The sequence below is a fragment of the Centruroides vittatus genome, unplaced genomic scaffold, assembly GCF_030686945.1.
Source record: "Centruroides vittatus isolate TY-2023 unplaced genomic scaffold, ASM3068694v2 contig_10, whole genome shotgun sequence".
NCBI lineage: Eukaryota > Metazoa > Arthropoda > Arachnida > Scorpiones > Buthidae > Centruroides > Centruroides vittatus.
Window position 1 is genome coordinate 665,637 of NW_027120658.1, and position 16,037 is coordinate 681,673.

General features: G+C 39.0%; 2 protein-coding genes and 1 long non-coding RNA gene across 4 annotated transcripts in view; 1 reads left to right on the top strand and 2 right to left on the bottom strand.

The window, feature by feature from the left end:
• LOC136969965 (tumor protein p53-inducible protein 11-like) overlaps window positions 1-9,840 on the top strand; it is a 100,790-nt gene extending 90,950 nt beyond the window's left edge. The window contains exons 3-7 of the mRNA XM_067264346.1: window positions 3,106-3,199; window positions 4,372-4,479; window positions 8,657-8,759; window positions 8,827-8,928; window positions 9,044-9,840. Of these exons, the coding sequence (XP_067120447.1) occupies window positions 3,106-3,199; window positions 4,372-4,479; window positions 8,657-8,759; window positions 8,827-8,928; window positions 9,044-9,264 (628 nt within the window). The 3' untranslated portion in view covers window positions 9,265-9,840. The remainder of the gene's footprint in view (window positions 1-3,105; window positions 3,200-4,371; window positions 4,480-8,656; window positions 8,760-8,826; window positions 8,929-9,043) is intronic.
• LOC136974386 (uncharacterized) lies at window positions 395-808 on the bottom strand. Its single transcript, XR_010880674.1, has 2 exons — window positions 736-808; window positions 395-662 (listed from the first exon to the last, which is right to left on the bottom strand). It is a non-coding gene; the product is annotated as an uncharacterized lncRNA (long non-coding RNA).
• LOC136970130 (putative RNA polymerase II subunit B1 CTD phosphatase RPAP2 homolog) overlaps window positions 4,284-16,037 on the bottom strand; it is a 37,040-nt gene continuing 25,286 nt past the window's right edge. The window contains exons 6-7 of one of the 2 annotated variants that reach the window (XR_010879958.1): window positions 7,475-7,544; window positions 4,284-4,704 (exon numbers count right to left, since the gene is read on the bottom strand). The gene's annotated coding sequence lies outside the window, so the exon portion shown is untranslated. The remainder of the gene's footprint in view (window positions 4,705-7,474; window positions 7,545-16,037) is intronic. The other variant, XM_067264668.1, reaches the window with a different exon arrangement.

Here is a 16,037-nt window from a genome sequence, read left to right on the forward strand (position 1 = left end):
AAAGAGGAAAACTACACACATTTAATACTTTCGGTAAATTTTCAAATTATCATCTTCCTTCTTAATTTCGATTAACGATTTTGTTCCAAAATTTTTAAGTAAAGGATATTCGGCAGATCTTACGTTGTAAATTTGCTTCATTATCAGCTGCGTACACGTAAATAACGAAAGCAATACAGGTTGAGGCGCACGTTTTCAGCCCGAAAGTGAACGTAGGACGTCGAGCCCCTGCATCTGGCAATTCTAGAAGGTTGATAATGGCGTTCGCTACGTCTAGCATGGCGAGTAAAAGTTCGGCCTAAACTTCATTTTTTGTTTGGGGTTAAAATTATGACGTATTTTTTAAAATAATGATTATTTAAGCATTTACAAACAATAATGTAAAGAAACACAATTTTAATCCAGAAATTATTTAATTATTCAATTTTTTAGCAATTGATGCAAAGTGCCGATAGAATTTACATATATTTGTCTTCGTAATAGCTTATCTTAAGGTAGGTTTGTACTTCCACGGCATCTTCTACTATCAACGGCGTAATACGTTTGTAAATTTTCTAAAAATTAATTTTCCGAGCTGCTTTCGAATTTACATAAGCCACTACTTCTCTCGACAAAAGTATGAGGTAGTCTTATCGTCCGATCGTACAGTAGGAGACACCACGCTAATTAAAAATAATTATTTAGTGTTATTAAACATCCTATAAATACTTTAAACAGTTTAATTTGTTTATTTACCTTTGCTGGCAACTCTCGATGTGAAATGTATCCGCCATTTTTTCAACAAATTTCCCGTGAGTCAATGCGCGACGTTCACTGAGTCACGTGATGTAAACGAGCCCGCGAGGTCTTTTACTTGGACTTAAAACGTCAAACGTGTACTTCTGCTTGCCGTACAAATTTAACGTTTGTACTTGCGCCTCAACCTCTCTAACGACGTAAGCAGGCAACCGCGTACGTAAGATACGAAACGTCGTACGAAATTAATAGCTAATTTGATTTACTAAAAACAAAGTTTATAAAATAATTGGCTTTAAAGCCGTTTAATATTTCGGGCAGAGCCTCAGCCCGTGGTACGTGGCTTTCGTTCTCCAAATTCCATCGACGGATTTGCATTAATTGCCACCGGGAATCCGAAAAAATATGAACGCGGAGGGGTGGAAACCATCGCGCCGACGGAGTTTAAGGGGGAAAAACCGGCAGGGCGCGAGCCTGGCGGAAAATCGGCGCCAGAAACCGACGAGAGACAAAAGAGAAAAGCCATCGAACGTAAGGATGGTCTCTTCCCTGCCGGCAGGTTCCAGGAATCGCCTCTTTCCGGCGAGTATCGGGATGGCCTTCCGCTGTGGCCAGCAACAGTTTTCTTCCCATCGCGCGCGAACGCGTACACACATACACACACACAATCTCCGCGCCTCTGTTTCGCACACGCCAAACACGCAGGTCATTACGTAGGCAACGAAACACGCGTCGACGCTGGGGTTAGAGAGAGCGAGAGATAAATCGTACGCACTAATGTTAATTTAAAAATGTTTAATTACGAAAAGCCGCGCTCCCTTCGATTTTACGGCCGGAGGGCAAAGTGGCGCCACTTCTCTAGCTTTTTAGTAAACGCGGGGACAATCGGGCTACTTTTAACCCGGCGGTAAGGAAAAGCATTTCGCATAACGACGGGAGAAATTTCGCGCCGCCGGGGCCTTAAAACTTCTGTTAGCAGTTTTGAGGCCCGAAGGGCGCGGCCGGAGGCGACCATCCCTGAGTAAACGAACGGGCACGGGCCCGGAAGATCGAAAAATTACTTACCGCGGTAGAAATTTACCTCCGACGGCCGGAGTAAATCCGGGTTATTTATAGCAACAGGTAGGATTAAAAGGGAAGCTTGGCGGGTGGGGTGAAACGATTAGAACAGACTGCGGGCTAAAAAATGGAAATAAAGATTCGGGTGCGGATGCCACGGATAAAGACGACTCATTCTTTTCTTGGCCGGAAACAGAAATAAAATCGGCGGCAGAAAACATGCGCGTTGGAGGCTCGGAGTCACCGGACGGGCGGGAAACCGCCGCCATTAGGCCGACAGGTAGCGGACGAGGTTGTTGCGCGCGGCGCGCCCGGCGTTAAAAGATGCCCGAAAATCCATTTTACGGAAAGGAGGCCATCAACAGCAGCGCCTCGACGCCGACGTAAGTACTTTAGGCCGTAAGTAGACCTCGTCTTTTCGCCGGGAAGGGGGTCGGCAGCTATTTTTGAAGGAATGCGCCTCCGTCGACCGCGGCGGCTTCTTACTTACGTCACCGTTTAAGACCCGGCGGGGTTAACTGCAATTCGACGCTTGGTTTCTACCTGTTAATCGCGGTTAAAATGCGTTTAAGGCTTTAAAAAATACATTTTAACGACGTTTGTGAAAAAGGGAGGGATTTCGGGGGACGAGACCGGACGTTTCTTGGAAGGATATCGATTCAAATTGTCCGGATGCCTTAATTTTTCCCATCCGTCTTTTCCCCTCGTCTTCTCCGCCCGATAACCGAGAACTTATTTAACTGTCGTTAATTTACCCGCCGCGCGGACGAATATTACAAAAAGAATAAGTATTTTTAGCATTTTTCGCGCCGCGGAAGAGGGTCGTTTCGGTAAAGATCGTTCGATAACCTTTGATAAAATGGGAGTTCCTCCCGCTTAATACGATTCGACGCCGTCTTCGCAGGCTTATCACTCGAAAAAAACCCGGCGGAGAGTAATTTTAACGAAAGATTTTTCCGGCGGCGTAAGTACAACACGCGTCTTCCTAACTGCCACCCACCCTTAGGATGTACCCCCTTTCCCCCTCCTCTGCACCGCCAAACGTCTTTACGCTTTCGAATTCGGTGGCGGCCCCCGCCCCAAATTCGAAAGAATAAAGAAATTCCACACGGAGGATTCCCCCCTGGGGTCTGCTATTCTATATTCGGAAATTCTATATTCACGAACTTAAGTGCGTAAATATAGAAATCCGACCGGCGGAAGGGAGGAAAATGCGACTTTTTGCCTCCGCATTAATTTTTTAAAATATATTTCTATTATAAAATATTTGCCATTTGGCCGACGTAATAATCGTCTCGGGTAATTTTTCAGGAAACACAGCAGCGGCGACTTGCACAGTCGACTCAAGACCAGAAAAATACTCGGAGTGGGCGAAACGGATAATGGAGACATTCACAGATCCAAGGTACGATGCGGATTATTTTTTCCCGGTACATTTGCACCTTTTCGTTAAAAAATATCGTCGGTGCGCCGGTCGGAAGCTGGTGGATAAATAAAAGGTCGGGCGTCCGCCGGAAAGTACTTTTTGCCATATTCTTTCGTTACGTTTTTAGAATTTCCTCTTACGTAAATAAATTTTTCTATTTAATAATTTTTTAAGAATGTATTTTTGTTTTTTTCCGGTAGATAACGGAAAGCGGTCTTCACCTCCGCGCGTTAACAACTAATCCGCTTTCGTATAAAACCAGCGTAAAACGAAAAAATCGATAGCCGGGAATTTTCCCACGGTTAGATTTGCAAATATTTTAAAACAAAAAGGTAACGACTACGATAAAGTTAATTGGAAAACCGGTGGTGGGATGAACCGGGTCGATCCACCCGAAGGGATCGATACAGCAATCCTCGCACGATGAAAACGCCGCTTACCCCAACGGGTGGATTTTTCTCCCGTAAACATTATAAAACGTCCAGTTTAAAATTTCTTCGCCCTAATCGACGTAATTAACGCCGAAAGTTTAAAAACCCGATTTTGACTTCTAACGGGAGTTAAACGAGCGTAAAATATTTTTCCGTATATTGTCTTCGTCCCCGGTAAAATTTACGGAAAGCGTTACTTATAAAATTTCCAGTTTTTAAATTAAAATTTCGAAGTAAAGGTAATCCGCGCCGACCTTCCTCCTAAGCCGTCTTAATAACCGTCCCGCACACTTTCCAACATCCCCCCGTAAAATACGCAAGGGCGAAGCGAAACGGTCTCTACCTTCGGTTGGAAACGTGCCGGAAAAAATCTTTTAAAGTTTAATTATCCGCGCTAAAAGATGCGGAAACGGCAATAAATATTAAATCGCGCCTACGAATAATCTAGTATAATGCCCGCCGGTATACAAAAGGGGAAAAATGCACTCTCCCCCTTACACTTTTTCTACGGCGGCCGGAAACTTTGCCGTAACGATGCGAAAAACTTTTTTTCCCGGTTTACGACCCGGAGTAGACAATTTGTGTTTTGTCCGGCGGTCTTAAATAAGTTCGCGGATTTTTTTATTTCGATAAACGGTATAACTTCATCTTTATTATTTTCTTAAATAAATATTTATTCTTTTTCCATTTGGCCTAGCTGATAACCCATTGCCTTTTCAGATCAGCCAACTGCTGGGACATAACGAACATCTTTACGTCAAATTTCCCCGAGGATATTGGGTGTGGCACATAACAGCGGCAGTGGTCTTCACCGCTGCGGGAGTCGCGGTAATTATAAAACTTGCTTTAAATACGTTAATCGAGTTTCTACCGATATCTTCCGTATAATGTTAATCCGGACAGAAAGAACGACCCTTGCGCCTCTTCTTTTCCTCCTCCGGATCCAACTCAACCTTTGAAAAAATTTTCCTTTCCAATAATCATCGCTTAAAATCTGTAGTTTGGTAATCTTAGACTTTTTACAGAATATTTGACCGGAGAAATCGAGGATAGCTGCAAAAATAAAATAATTTTAATACGTTAGGAAGTTCGACCGGGATTCGAAAGAAGCCGAACTACTTTCTACTTCCGGAATCATTTCGTATTTCTTAACATCCGGCCTCCCTGAGCTCTACGGTCGGGGGAATTAAAGTAGCCGGCGCGGGCTACCCCGACTTGGCCCGTTTTCCGTCCGAAATATTTTATTTCGAATAAATCGACTTTTCCGTATAAAATTATTCCTTCCCAAATATTAAATATTAATGCCGCGCCGCGAATCTTCCTTTACTACAGGATTTTTAGAAATTAATTATAAAAACGGCAGGGAAAGAAGGAAAAGCACTTCACGCGTAATCCCCGTCTTATTTTTCGGACTATGGCGGATCGATAAATAAATTCCCGTAGTAATTTCTTTCCCAACCGGATTAACGCATTTCAATTTAATAGGATAACGTTGGAACTACAATATTTAAATACTAACAGAACCGAGATTTTCCCCTCCCAAGACGTCCGTTACGCAGCATGGACTCGTTTAATCTTGTCGTGCGATAAAACGGGCATTTGTTTATAACTAAAAATCGAGTTTTGGATTGGTTTACTACCAATCCAAAACTCGAAAGTTTTCTCCGACAGAGTGCAGACGTACGGACAGCGGCCCGGCAACCCACAAAGTATTAGTAAATTCCCGCCATAAATTTATCCGTATTGGAGAATCGGTTTTCCTTCTTTCGATAAACGCTTCCCGTATTAATTAATTACTTGTAAAAGTCCAGTCCTAAACCAAGATTTTCGGTCCGGCATTATTCCTTCCCAAATATTAAGTATTCATTTTCTATGGAAAAGTCCATTTATTTGAAAGCGCGAAATGAAACATAATTACTACGATTAATTCCTTTCTGGCCGGAACGTACGGCGAAACTATTTCCCCACCGTTTTAACCGAGCAAACGGCCTAATCAGGTTACCGACTTCTTCACAAATTTATTCGTATTTTACGCATTTGTTATTCCGGCGGCGTGGTTATTATTCGTCTTCCTCCTAAGATTCTACGCGAAAGAATAACCGTGCCATTTGACGGCTTTTGCATTTTATATCAATTAAAATCAACGAAAAACTAAAAGTACATTTTACTTTCCCAGTTCTCTTATATATAACAGAGGAAAAAGTATGGCTATCCATCAAAAATGACCCCCCCCCACCAAGACTTTTAGTTTTGGACTCCGGACACCTCGAAACGACAAGTGAATAAATATACATGGGTTACTGTATGTATGGATGTCTGTGCGAGTGCTGCACGATTTTGTTCATCCTGTTTGAAGCTTAGGAACTTCTGTGCTTTTTTGTCGAAAATTTCTGAAATTTTGCCCGAAGGTTTGCTTGTCAGGAGGATCGATGCTATTAAATTTTGACGATTTAAAGTCATGTGTCGTATCTAGAGTAGGGTCGGACTTTAAATGACGGTTTTGTTATTAGCATTTAATTTTTTTTTAAATATAAAACTCGTCCCTACCCTCAAAATAAAGTTTTTTCGCCATTTTATAATTAATACTCATTACAGAAAATCTTTTATTTAAAATATCGTAACAGATAGCACTATATACGCAGTTTTAAACGTTGCTGGGAAAGTTACGCAACTCGTTGCTGGACTTTTTATTTTACTACCAAGCACCGTTTTATACTATAATTTACATGGGTAGAAAATCTTAAATTATAGCCTACGCCGCCCGAATACAATTACTGTATAAAAAAAAAATTCATAAAATGGTAAACTGTATTATCTACGACCGAATCTTCCGTTTTCGTCTTTTCTTCTTTTAAATAAAACTCGATACGCATTTTGACCCTCTTTGGACGTCTGCGTCAAATGTAACCAGTAGCGGACGAAATGAAATTATCTTCCCGTAACGTCCCGACGACGTGAGCGATGGGTGGTAAACCATAAGCCGCGCCCTTCTCCTCCGACTCGATTATTTTCTCGTTAATTACTACGACTTAGTCGACGATATAAACTTTTATATTTTGAGGAAACATGATATTTTCTACGCCAATGTAAATAAAAATACAGTATATTCATTTCTATTTATCTTACAAAATCCAGCAACGATTGCGAAACTTTCCCGGATGTTATGACATTTTATTTCAAAAATTACTTATTTCGGTTAATAATATAAGTTGATTTGTGTGTGGCACCATCTGTTACGTATTTTCTTATAAAAACATTTTAGCCATTTTATAATATAAAATCTCAATTTTCAGGGCAGTGACGAGTTTTACGACACGTGACCCTCCTATCTCCCCACCTCTCGACCTTTCCTCACCAAAATTTAATAGCATCCATGCCACTTACACACAAGCTACCGTACCAAATTTCGTTTCTTAGTCATTAACCTATCCCGAGATACGAAACAAAATAGACGCCAACACGGATTTTTTTTGCCTTTTTTAACATTTGGGTTCAAGAGGTCTCAAAAGACGGGAATTTACAAAAAAACTCGGGGGATAAAATTTGACGCGATTCCATACTTTACCTCTTTATATATACGTAACAGCCGAGAAAGTAAAACGTATTTTTAACGAAAAAATATCGTCATAAATTCAGATGTGTAAGCGCGGCGTTATCAACCGTAACCGACACAAACTAATAAATTATGGATTAGTTTCTGGCTTTATTATTTAGAAATAATTCAAAACGTATGTGAAATGCCTTAGTTTTTGTTTTCTAAACGAGCCGATAAAATATATCATAATAATACGACGTTAACAAATACAGAGTACAGTATCGTTACCTCGTTTTGGAATTAAAAATGCGGTCATGTAACGTCATTCCACCGACATCGAACTATCGTCTTCTAATGGCTTGAGTTAGAAAGGAAAACTGCAATTACCATTTCCAGTCTCGTAGGTCAAAACTTAAATTACATTATCTGGTAACGCGATATATAAAAAAACGAATAAAAGTTCAAAATAAGAATAATAACTATTTTTAAATTTAGCAATAATATCTCCTCGTAATTTTTAATGTTACGTATAAATTTCTTATACTAAAATTTAAAATTTAACGGGATTCCTTTTAATAGAATTATTTGAATTAAAGCTTTGCAAATCAGATATCTGACGTCACCGTAAAAATATTTGAAGAATTTACGGAACGCGAGATTAACTTTTAATGAAAAAAGTAGACAGAGCTTACGAAATCCTTCGGGTAATTCTCATGAAATAGGTTACAATATAAAATAACGTAAGAAGTAAATAATTCATATTTGTTTGTACGTAACAGAAAAGAGTAAGAAAACAAGATTTTATACATTTGTGACCAGTAATATATTAAACTAATATACTTATAAAATAACTTATTAATTAATACCTAACTCAGAAAAAAACCAAACACCTTAAGTTGCTGAGAAAAAATTTAATAAATAACGTAACAAACGTTTTCAGCCAAACCTGTTGGCCATCATCAGGTTAAACATAATCGAATGCAAACAAAATGGAACAAAACTTTAAATACAAATAAAATAACGGATGAAATATACATATAATAAAGTAAAAAATAATTATAAATAACAAAGAAATATAAAAAAATATGTATAGGTTAAATAAATAAATATTAAGCCATTACATAATAATAAATGCAAGATATGCAAGATTTGCATATCTTGCATTTATTACAATTTCAAACGGCTGAAAACGTTTGTTACGCTATTTATTAAATTTTTTCTCAGAAACTTAAGGTGTTTGGTTTTTTCTGATTTACATATTGCTGAGTGAGTTCACTTCAATATATTACCTAACGTCGGTGGAAAGTTATCCGTTGGATGGGTACACCGAAAAGGAGATCGACGAGACACCATATTATTGCATTAAATAAATACCCTCTTTTTAAATTATTTGACTTATTTAGCATAAGATTTCTTCGTTAAAGCGGCAAAGACCGGCATTATTAAGAACTGATTAACGTATTATTGTAGACGTTTCTGTTTCCCGATCAATGGTACAACTTTCCCGTGGGAGAAGCCGCGGATGATTCGCAAACGAAGGCTCTGACAAGATATTTCGGGTCCGTAGTTTTAGGTAAGTGATCGCTGTCCACCGTCCGAGGAACATTTCATGTCGAAATAAGAAAATACTTTCGTTTCAGCCGTGGCCGTATTATTATGGAGTTTCTGGGGAACCATGGACAAACATGTGGTACGTTCTCTTTTAGCGGCGGTAATTCTGCTCCATTTTTTAATTCTACTCGGTAAGTTTTCTCATTTATACATCAAAATTCCGGATCGACTCTTTTGTAACGGTGGTGGTGCGGGTATTATCATTAAATGGCCCGGATTTCACGTTTTGCAAATTTTAACTTTCAGCCTGTTCCATCGGCATGTGGCAGCGAGAGGAGGCAGAACCGGTGGACGTCTTGGTGGTGACGGAATGTCTGGTGGCGGCGACCTCCGGCCTGTACTTCTATTGGGCCATCACCTTCTGTAACGTCCGCATGCGCAAGTCGGCGTCGCACAAGGAGTTGAGGGAGACGATGAGCAGACTCAACTCCTCCGACGGCTCCGCCGTTCAAAACAAAAGCAACTGAAATACCCGCTAGGTGGCCCCAAACTTCTTTTTTACGCCGTATTTTTTTCCCGGAAGATGGGTCCCGGGTGGATGGGATTCCGGAAGGCGCGTCGGCCCCTTACTTTCTTCGACCGGAAAACTCACTGTCACCCGACTCTGGCTTTCGTTATTACCGAAATTGGTTTGGTGGCAGGTGGACGGACGTCCTACTTCGGAGGGTCCTACGTCTCTCCAGGTAAGACGACCGCTCGACAAATACCATTTCGAAAATAATGCTAATTTGACGCGGAGAGGCTCCCGAGTACAAATTCCGCCGGCGGGTTTTCGTTTCGGAAATGTAAATATTGGAAAAGACGCCCCAAAAACCCCAAGAAATTTCTGCCAAACCAAACGTGTCTAAGTGTAGCTTGGTGTAAAGTACAATACGTTTGTCGGTTAAATTAATTGATGGTTTCGTACTTCTGTCGACCGACGTGTGAACGATTCGTCGGGCCTGCTGGATTTGTGTCGTGCGTTAAAACGTCGTCTCTATTATCCGACTCTGTATTTTAATGCCAATTGTAAGTGGATCTTATCAATAAAAACCTGTCCCGTATTCCGTTGTGTTTTTCTTCCCGCCGTTCGATTTATCCGTCAAATTCGGAGCCCCAGGTAAAAAGGACCGCACGGAAACTCTTTTAAACGTCGACTGGGAAATTTACGCCCCAATTTCAAGTAGACACGAGCCGATCGCAAAGCCTCCGATCCGTTTATATCGTTTAAAGAAAAGCCGGAGATAGGCGCCTATCTTTGCGTGGATAAATATGCTCCCTGTCGAATATTTCCTACATAAAGATATTAAAATATACGAAAGTCTACGCAAACCGAAACAACAAGAATTTGAAATCACCGCGAATTACCTTCTTAAATTACGCAAATTTTGTGCCGTTTGGATTTTTTCGCCTTCGATTATATATTTTCTGCCGATCGGAAACTTTTATATTTCACACCGGAAATGTATATTTGGCGAAAATCAAAACGAACGTTAACGCAACCGACGTGTTCGTTCCGACTCTTTGCTGAACAACGTTTAATATTTCCTTCGTTATTAGTTATTATTTTGTTAACGAGTGTTTCCCACGCGGCACGCGTACTTGGTGCCTAGTGTTATGCCTGACCAAAGACCGGGTTTTAAATACAGAAAAAGTGTATTGTTTGCCGACCCCTTGGCGTAAATATCCGTGTTTAAGAATCGTTACGGAAGGTTCCCCTACTAAACGCGCGTGTAGTGTAATGCCCGCGCCAGAAAGGACACGTGACCGCGTGACGCGCCAGAAAGGACCACGGAAGTCCGTTCTCCGCAGACGTCCGTGGTCTATTATGCGCGTGACTGTGTTTCCTTTGTCGACCAACGTCGCGTACCGTCCGCGATACCAATAGCAATAATAATAATAATCATTATTATTTATGAAAAAGGTCGTGAAAATGTAAGAATTTCTATATAAAAAGAAATGTTTGAAGAAACGGATGATTAGGAGTTGGTACAAGAAAATCCCATAACTGTATTGTGTTATTCTAAATTTACCGCATTTAATAAATACACTATCCCGTTTCGCATTAATTTCAAATTGTGATTGTGTATTTTACTCGTACAACATTTAGTAGCTGGCGTGTTCAAAAATAAAGAAGCGGAAAGTGCGCCTTTAAAACAAAAAGTACTGAAAAACATTGAAATTGGAAGTCGGAATTGAGAGAAAAAAACCGAATTTCCTTAAAACAAAGATACACTTCCAAATAGGGGACAAAATAGGAATTTAAGAGATTCGGACTAGAAAACAAATCTACCTCTTTAACCATTTATTATAATTTACAACACAAGACGCCTGCACAAATTTAGTCTAGTTAATGAAAAGAACCATTGGGATCTACCATCCGTCGAGAAGAAAAAATTCCGATGATCGGAAGGATGGCCAATTATTACAAATTTTTATCACCAGAGGAGTGCTCGTATCGAAGTTTGAAATTCTTTACTTTCGGTTACATCAGAGCAATATTTTCTGAAATGTTTTTATCGCACTTTGGATAAAATCGCTATTAACGGGTTTATTTGATAATGAGGTTCGATGTTCGGTAACATCGGAAGATAATAAAGACTGTAATTTTTTTTAAGGCAGATATTTTATCAATTTACAGATTCTGATTATAAGATAGCAAGCATGAAAACATTTCCAAATAGACTAAAAATTCTTATTCAAATTTACTTATTTATTCTGAAAAATATTTATTTTTGGATCGGTGAGATATTTTAGATAATAATTCTCTTTCTATCCAAAATTTACCTGAAAGAAATCGTAATAAACCACCTTTACAACTTCAAAGGAATGCCAATGATAATTTTCTGAAATACAGTAGAGCATCGATTATCCGACCCCAATTAACCGACCGCGTTCTAGTCGGCAAATTCAAATGTCCGCTAGTGATGTGGCGCTACAATATTTGGTTATGTCTTGGCTACTTTAATATCATTTTTGTTAAATTTTTGCATGTTTTAGCTGGCAGCACTGGCTCGACCATGAAAGGGAGGCTAGTATTTAAACCAGGCCTAATATACTATACTAATAATGTATTTATTCATACTTTTCGGTTATTCGACCAACCCCGGTCCCCAATTAAGTCGGATAATCGATGCTCTACTGTATTTCTATAACTAAAATAATACCGAGATGATACTTTAATAAATTATTGCGCATTTTTATTTTATATTAATTACATAAATATTATATTTTCTATTTGAAATATTTGATCTGATTGACGCTGATAGAAAGAAGAGAATTTTGATGTGTAAAGAAACACTTGAAAATCATCCTACTGAGAAATTTTCATCAAAGCACATTTAAATGAAATGTCTTTAGAAACTTTGTGAATGATTTATCAGATATGTTATATGATGCAAAGTTTTCTGATTTAGAAAGAAAGTTCCTCGTATTCTGTAATTTAATTGTTGAAAACTGCTATTTCGACGAAAAGTTCTTGGCTACATTAATATTAAGCCAAGAAAATAAATTTAATTTTAAGTCTGCAAGTCTGCTTACCTTCTTTTTAATTATATTATTATTTAAGTAATGAGACATGAAATAGACATTTCTGAATTCAAATATATTTGTATTACACAAAGAAAAATAACACAAACTTGTTAAAAACAAATAATGTATGCATTCCATAACAATAGAAAACAGTAGAACGAAAGAATGAGAACATTTAACTTAAATTCCTAATTATATTGATTTAAGGAAATTAAAAGTTTTTCTGAATTAAGAATTATTACGTTTCAAAAATATAAGTATAGTTGATAATATTTATCAACTTCCCTTTCCTTACCTATTTTCTATATGTGTAAATTGCAAATTATTTTTTATAACAAATACGCAAACACGCGCACATCCATCTTGGAGTCAGAGATAACTTTTCATCCTACACACGCATTTCATACCGAAGTACTACTAAGCTTTGTCACTCTGAAATGCATAAATTCAGATTCAAAAGCTTTCTTTATGTAGGCACTGAAGAGACCCAAAGCATATAGTGCTTCTGTCTACCGTATTTATAACAATAAAAGTTTCTCTCAGATTCTGAGACGTCTGATGGAAAATAACACGTCCTTTACACTCGTACAGATAATTCTAGTTAATGATAAAATTTCAGACTATTAAAAACTTATTGGCGACGTGTACTCGGCGTTGCTGGGGTTTTTCAGGGGATGTTGAATTGAAAGAGGGTGATAAAAGCAATGGTCCTTGTGTGTGTATAAAAAAAACCTATTTATAACAATGAAAGAAAAAAACAAAAATTGCTCGGGCTTGCGGGACAAAAATAAAAGATCATTCGTGTCCCGTTGAATAACTTTGGTGGGTCCAAATTTCACAAAAGCATTACTGGTGATTCAACCTATAGCTCTAGGTTCTGAAGTGGTAGTCCAGCTGGTTCCAAAGACTAAAAATTTCACCCGGTACATTCCTGTCTGATTTGCCTCGAAAACGGAATCGATGAACTTGAACGAACTGAATTTGCATATCCAAGTAGAACTTGGAAGTTCTGCTTGCATATGCAAATTCAGTTCGATCAACAATCTATTATCAAGAATCCAAGAACCAACAACCTATTATCAACAAATCAACTAACAAACAACATTTATTTATGATTTTTGCCAACAGCTAGCAGCAGCAAGTATGATGCAGAAGATATATATTAAAATATATACTACCCCCAATATTTTGGGGTAGTATATAGCTTAGTATCGCTCCTAGAGTCTAAGTAATACTCATACAAACTTTGATCCAGATCGGTTTAAGAATAAAATGTGTATAAAGGACAAACCGACAAGAATTGATAAAAAAAATAATTCTTTAATTTAACAAACTATTATAGAAACAGAAATACTTGTACATTTAAAAATCTGGGTGATCTTAATGAAAATGGAACGAGCATATAATGATCTGAATAATACGAAGATAAACCATTTCCAAGAGGAGAAAAATATGGTCGGTAACTACCATATATATGGGAACGGATGGGCGAACGGTCTAGGTGGCAGCTTACTGCTCTAGGGAACCGGGATCGAATCCGGACGGGTCAAGAAATCCCCAGGAATTTTTCGGGGTGCTCTGACAGGATATGTCGGGCCCCATCCCTCACCACCCGCTGCCCCATTGTGGACCTGATCGAATGTATAATGGGCTTGCTAGAAAAGACCTCTTAGTGCCCACAGAGCAGAAAGAGTTAAAAAAAAAAACAAAAAAACATATACCGGGTGATGGTAAAGTTTCCGAATTCTAAATTAGAAAATTGAAAAATTTTATTTGCACAAGTACTGTATATTGTTACTTAAAAGAAGGCACCGGAAACGATTTTCACTTTGCAGGTGACAGCACAGGTTATTCGCAATACGTTTCGACACAGACGTATACTTCCGCTATACAAAGAATAACGTTTCCTTTCGAGTCGTACGAATTGTCAGCGTAAATACAATCTTTTAAATTAACCCAGGAGAAAAAGTCTGGAGGTGAAAGATCAGGTAAGTATGGAGGACAAAGTTCCTTAAAAGTTAAGCATTTTTTTTTTTAACTCTTTCCGCCCTGTGGGCACTAAGAGGGCCTCTTTTAGAAGGCCCATTATGGGTTCGGCCAGGCCCACAATGGGGCGACCGGGTGGTGAGGGACGGGGCCCGACATATCCGAACGGACCACCCCCCGAAAAATTCCTGGGGATTATTCGACCCGATCGGAATCGATCCCGGGTCCCCCAGAGCGGTAGGCTGCCACCTTGACCGCTCGGCCATCCGGCCGTCAAAGTTATGCATTTGTCAAAGAAACCTCGTAAAAGTTTCTATTGTGGCAGCAGCCATACAACACGTTGTTCTATCCCATTGAAGCCTTGTGAAACGTATTGGCAAATACGTTTCACAGGGCTTCAATGTTGCTTATAGTGTAAGGAATATATTTAAAAATTCAGGTTTGGGAACTTTATGATCACTCCATTATAAACATATGTTACAGTAAAAACCAGTTTTTAGTTAGAATGCGTTTTAACTAGTTGAAACTAGTTTATACTAGATGCCTTTGTTAAAACCCATTTTGTCTAGTTAAAACTAGTTTTAACTCAAATTCATTTTTGACTAGCAGTAAATTCTAGTTATAACAAAGACATCCAGTTTAAACTAGTTTCAACTAGTTAAAACGCGTCCTAACTAAAAACTGGTTGGCAGGGTTGGCTGTCCCTTTGTGGCATATACCAACAACTTGGAGATTACCTTTCGGCAAAGGCATCTTCAGCATAGCTGCACTGTTTTTCAGGCTGAATTGTCTGTTATCCTCTGTGCTGTCGAATGGTGCAATAATTACTGTCATCGACAATGCATTAACATCTACACTGACTTAGCTACCTCTGTTTTTGCACTAAACGACGACAGGAATACCCATTGCATTGTTAACAGGATAAACTGGTGCACCATTAATTCTAACAATCGGTATTCTTTGACGTGTATCACAGGTCACCAAGAGAATAATGACGGAGCAGATAAACTTGCTAACGAGGCAGTAGGCATGTTTCTGTGTGATTTTATCTAAAATGCTTGGCCACTCAGTTCCACAATATCCCGGATAAATACAATTACTATCTGTAGCAAAGAATGTGGAAAGGTGAGGGCACTGGAGAAATCACTCATCTCCTTTTCCCAACAGTGGACTCGATAAGGCACCTGCAAAAACGCAGCCTCTCTCACAAGGAAATTCAATTTATCACTGGGCATTGTTGTTTTTTCAGCTGTCTGTGCCGGTCTGATATTCAGGGCGATGGGGATTGTCCCATCGCCCTGAATATCAGACCGGCACAGACAGCTGATTGTGTACTATGTGGGGGGAGGATGGTTCTATTCGTTACCTTTATAAGTGCCCTATTATGGAAAAATCCCACCTGAAAATCAGGATGGTGGCAAATTCCGAAGGAGTCAACTGGCCCTGCTCAGCACAGGCACTTATCAGTAATCAGGCTTTGCTTAAGAGCCTCAGAAGCTTCATCAGGGACTACTTCGTACTGTACATGTTGGCAACAGGATGAAAACCAGTCACAGCTCTTTGTCACATTACGCAAACTTTGTACATATATGTTGCAGTCAAACCCAGTTTTTAGTTAGGACGCGTTTTAACTAGTTGCAACTAGTTTATACTGGATGTCTTTGTTAAAACCTGTTTTGACTAGTTAAAACTAGTTTTCACTCAAATTCATTTTTTACTAGCAGTAAATTCTAGTTATAACAAA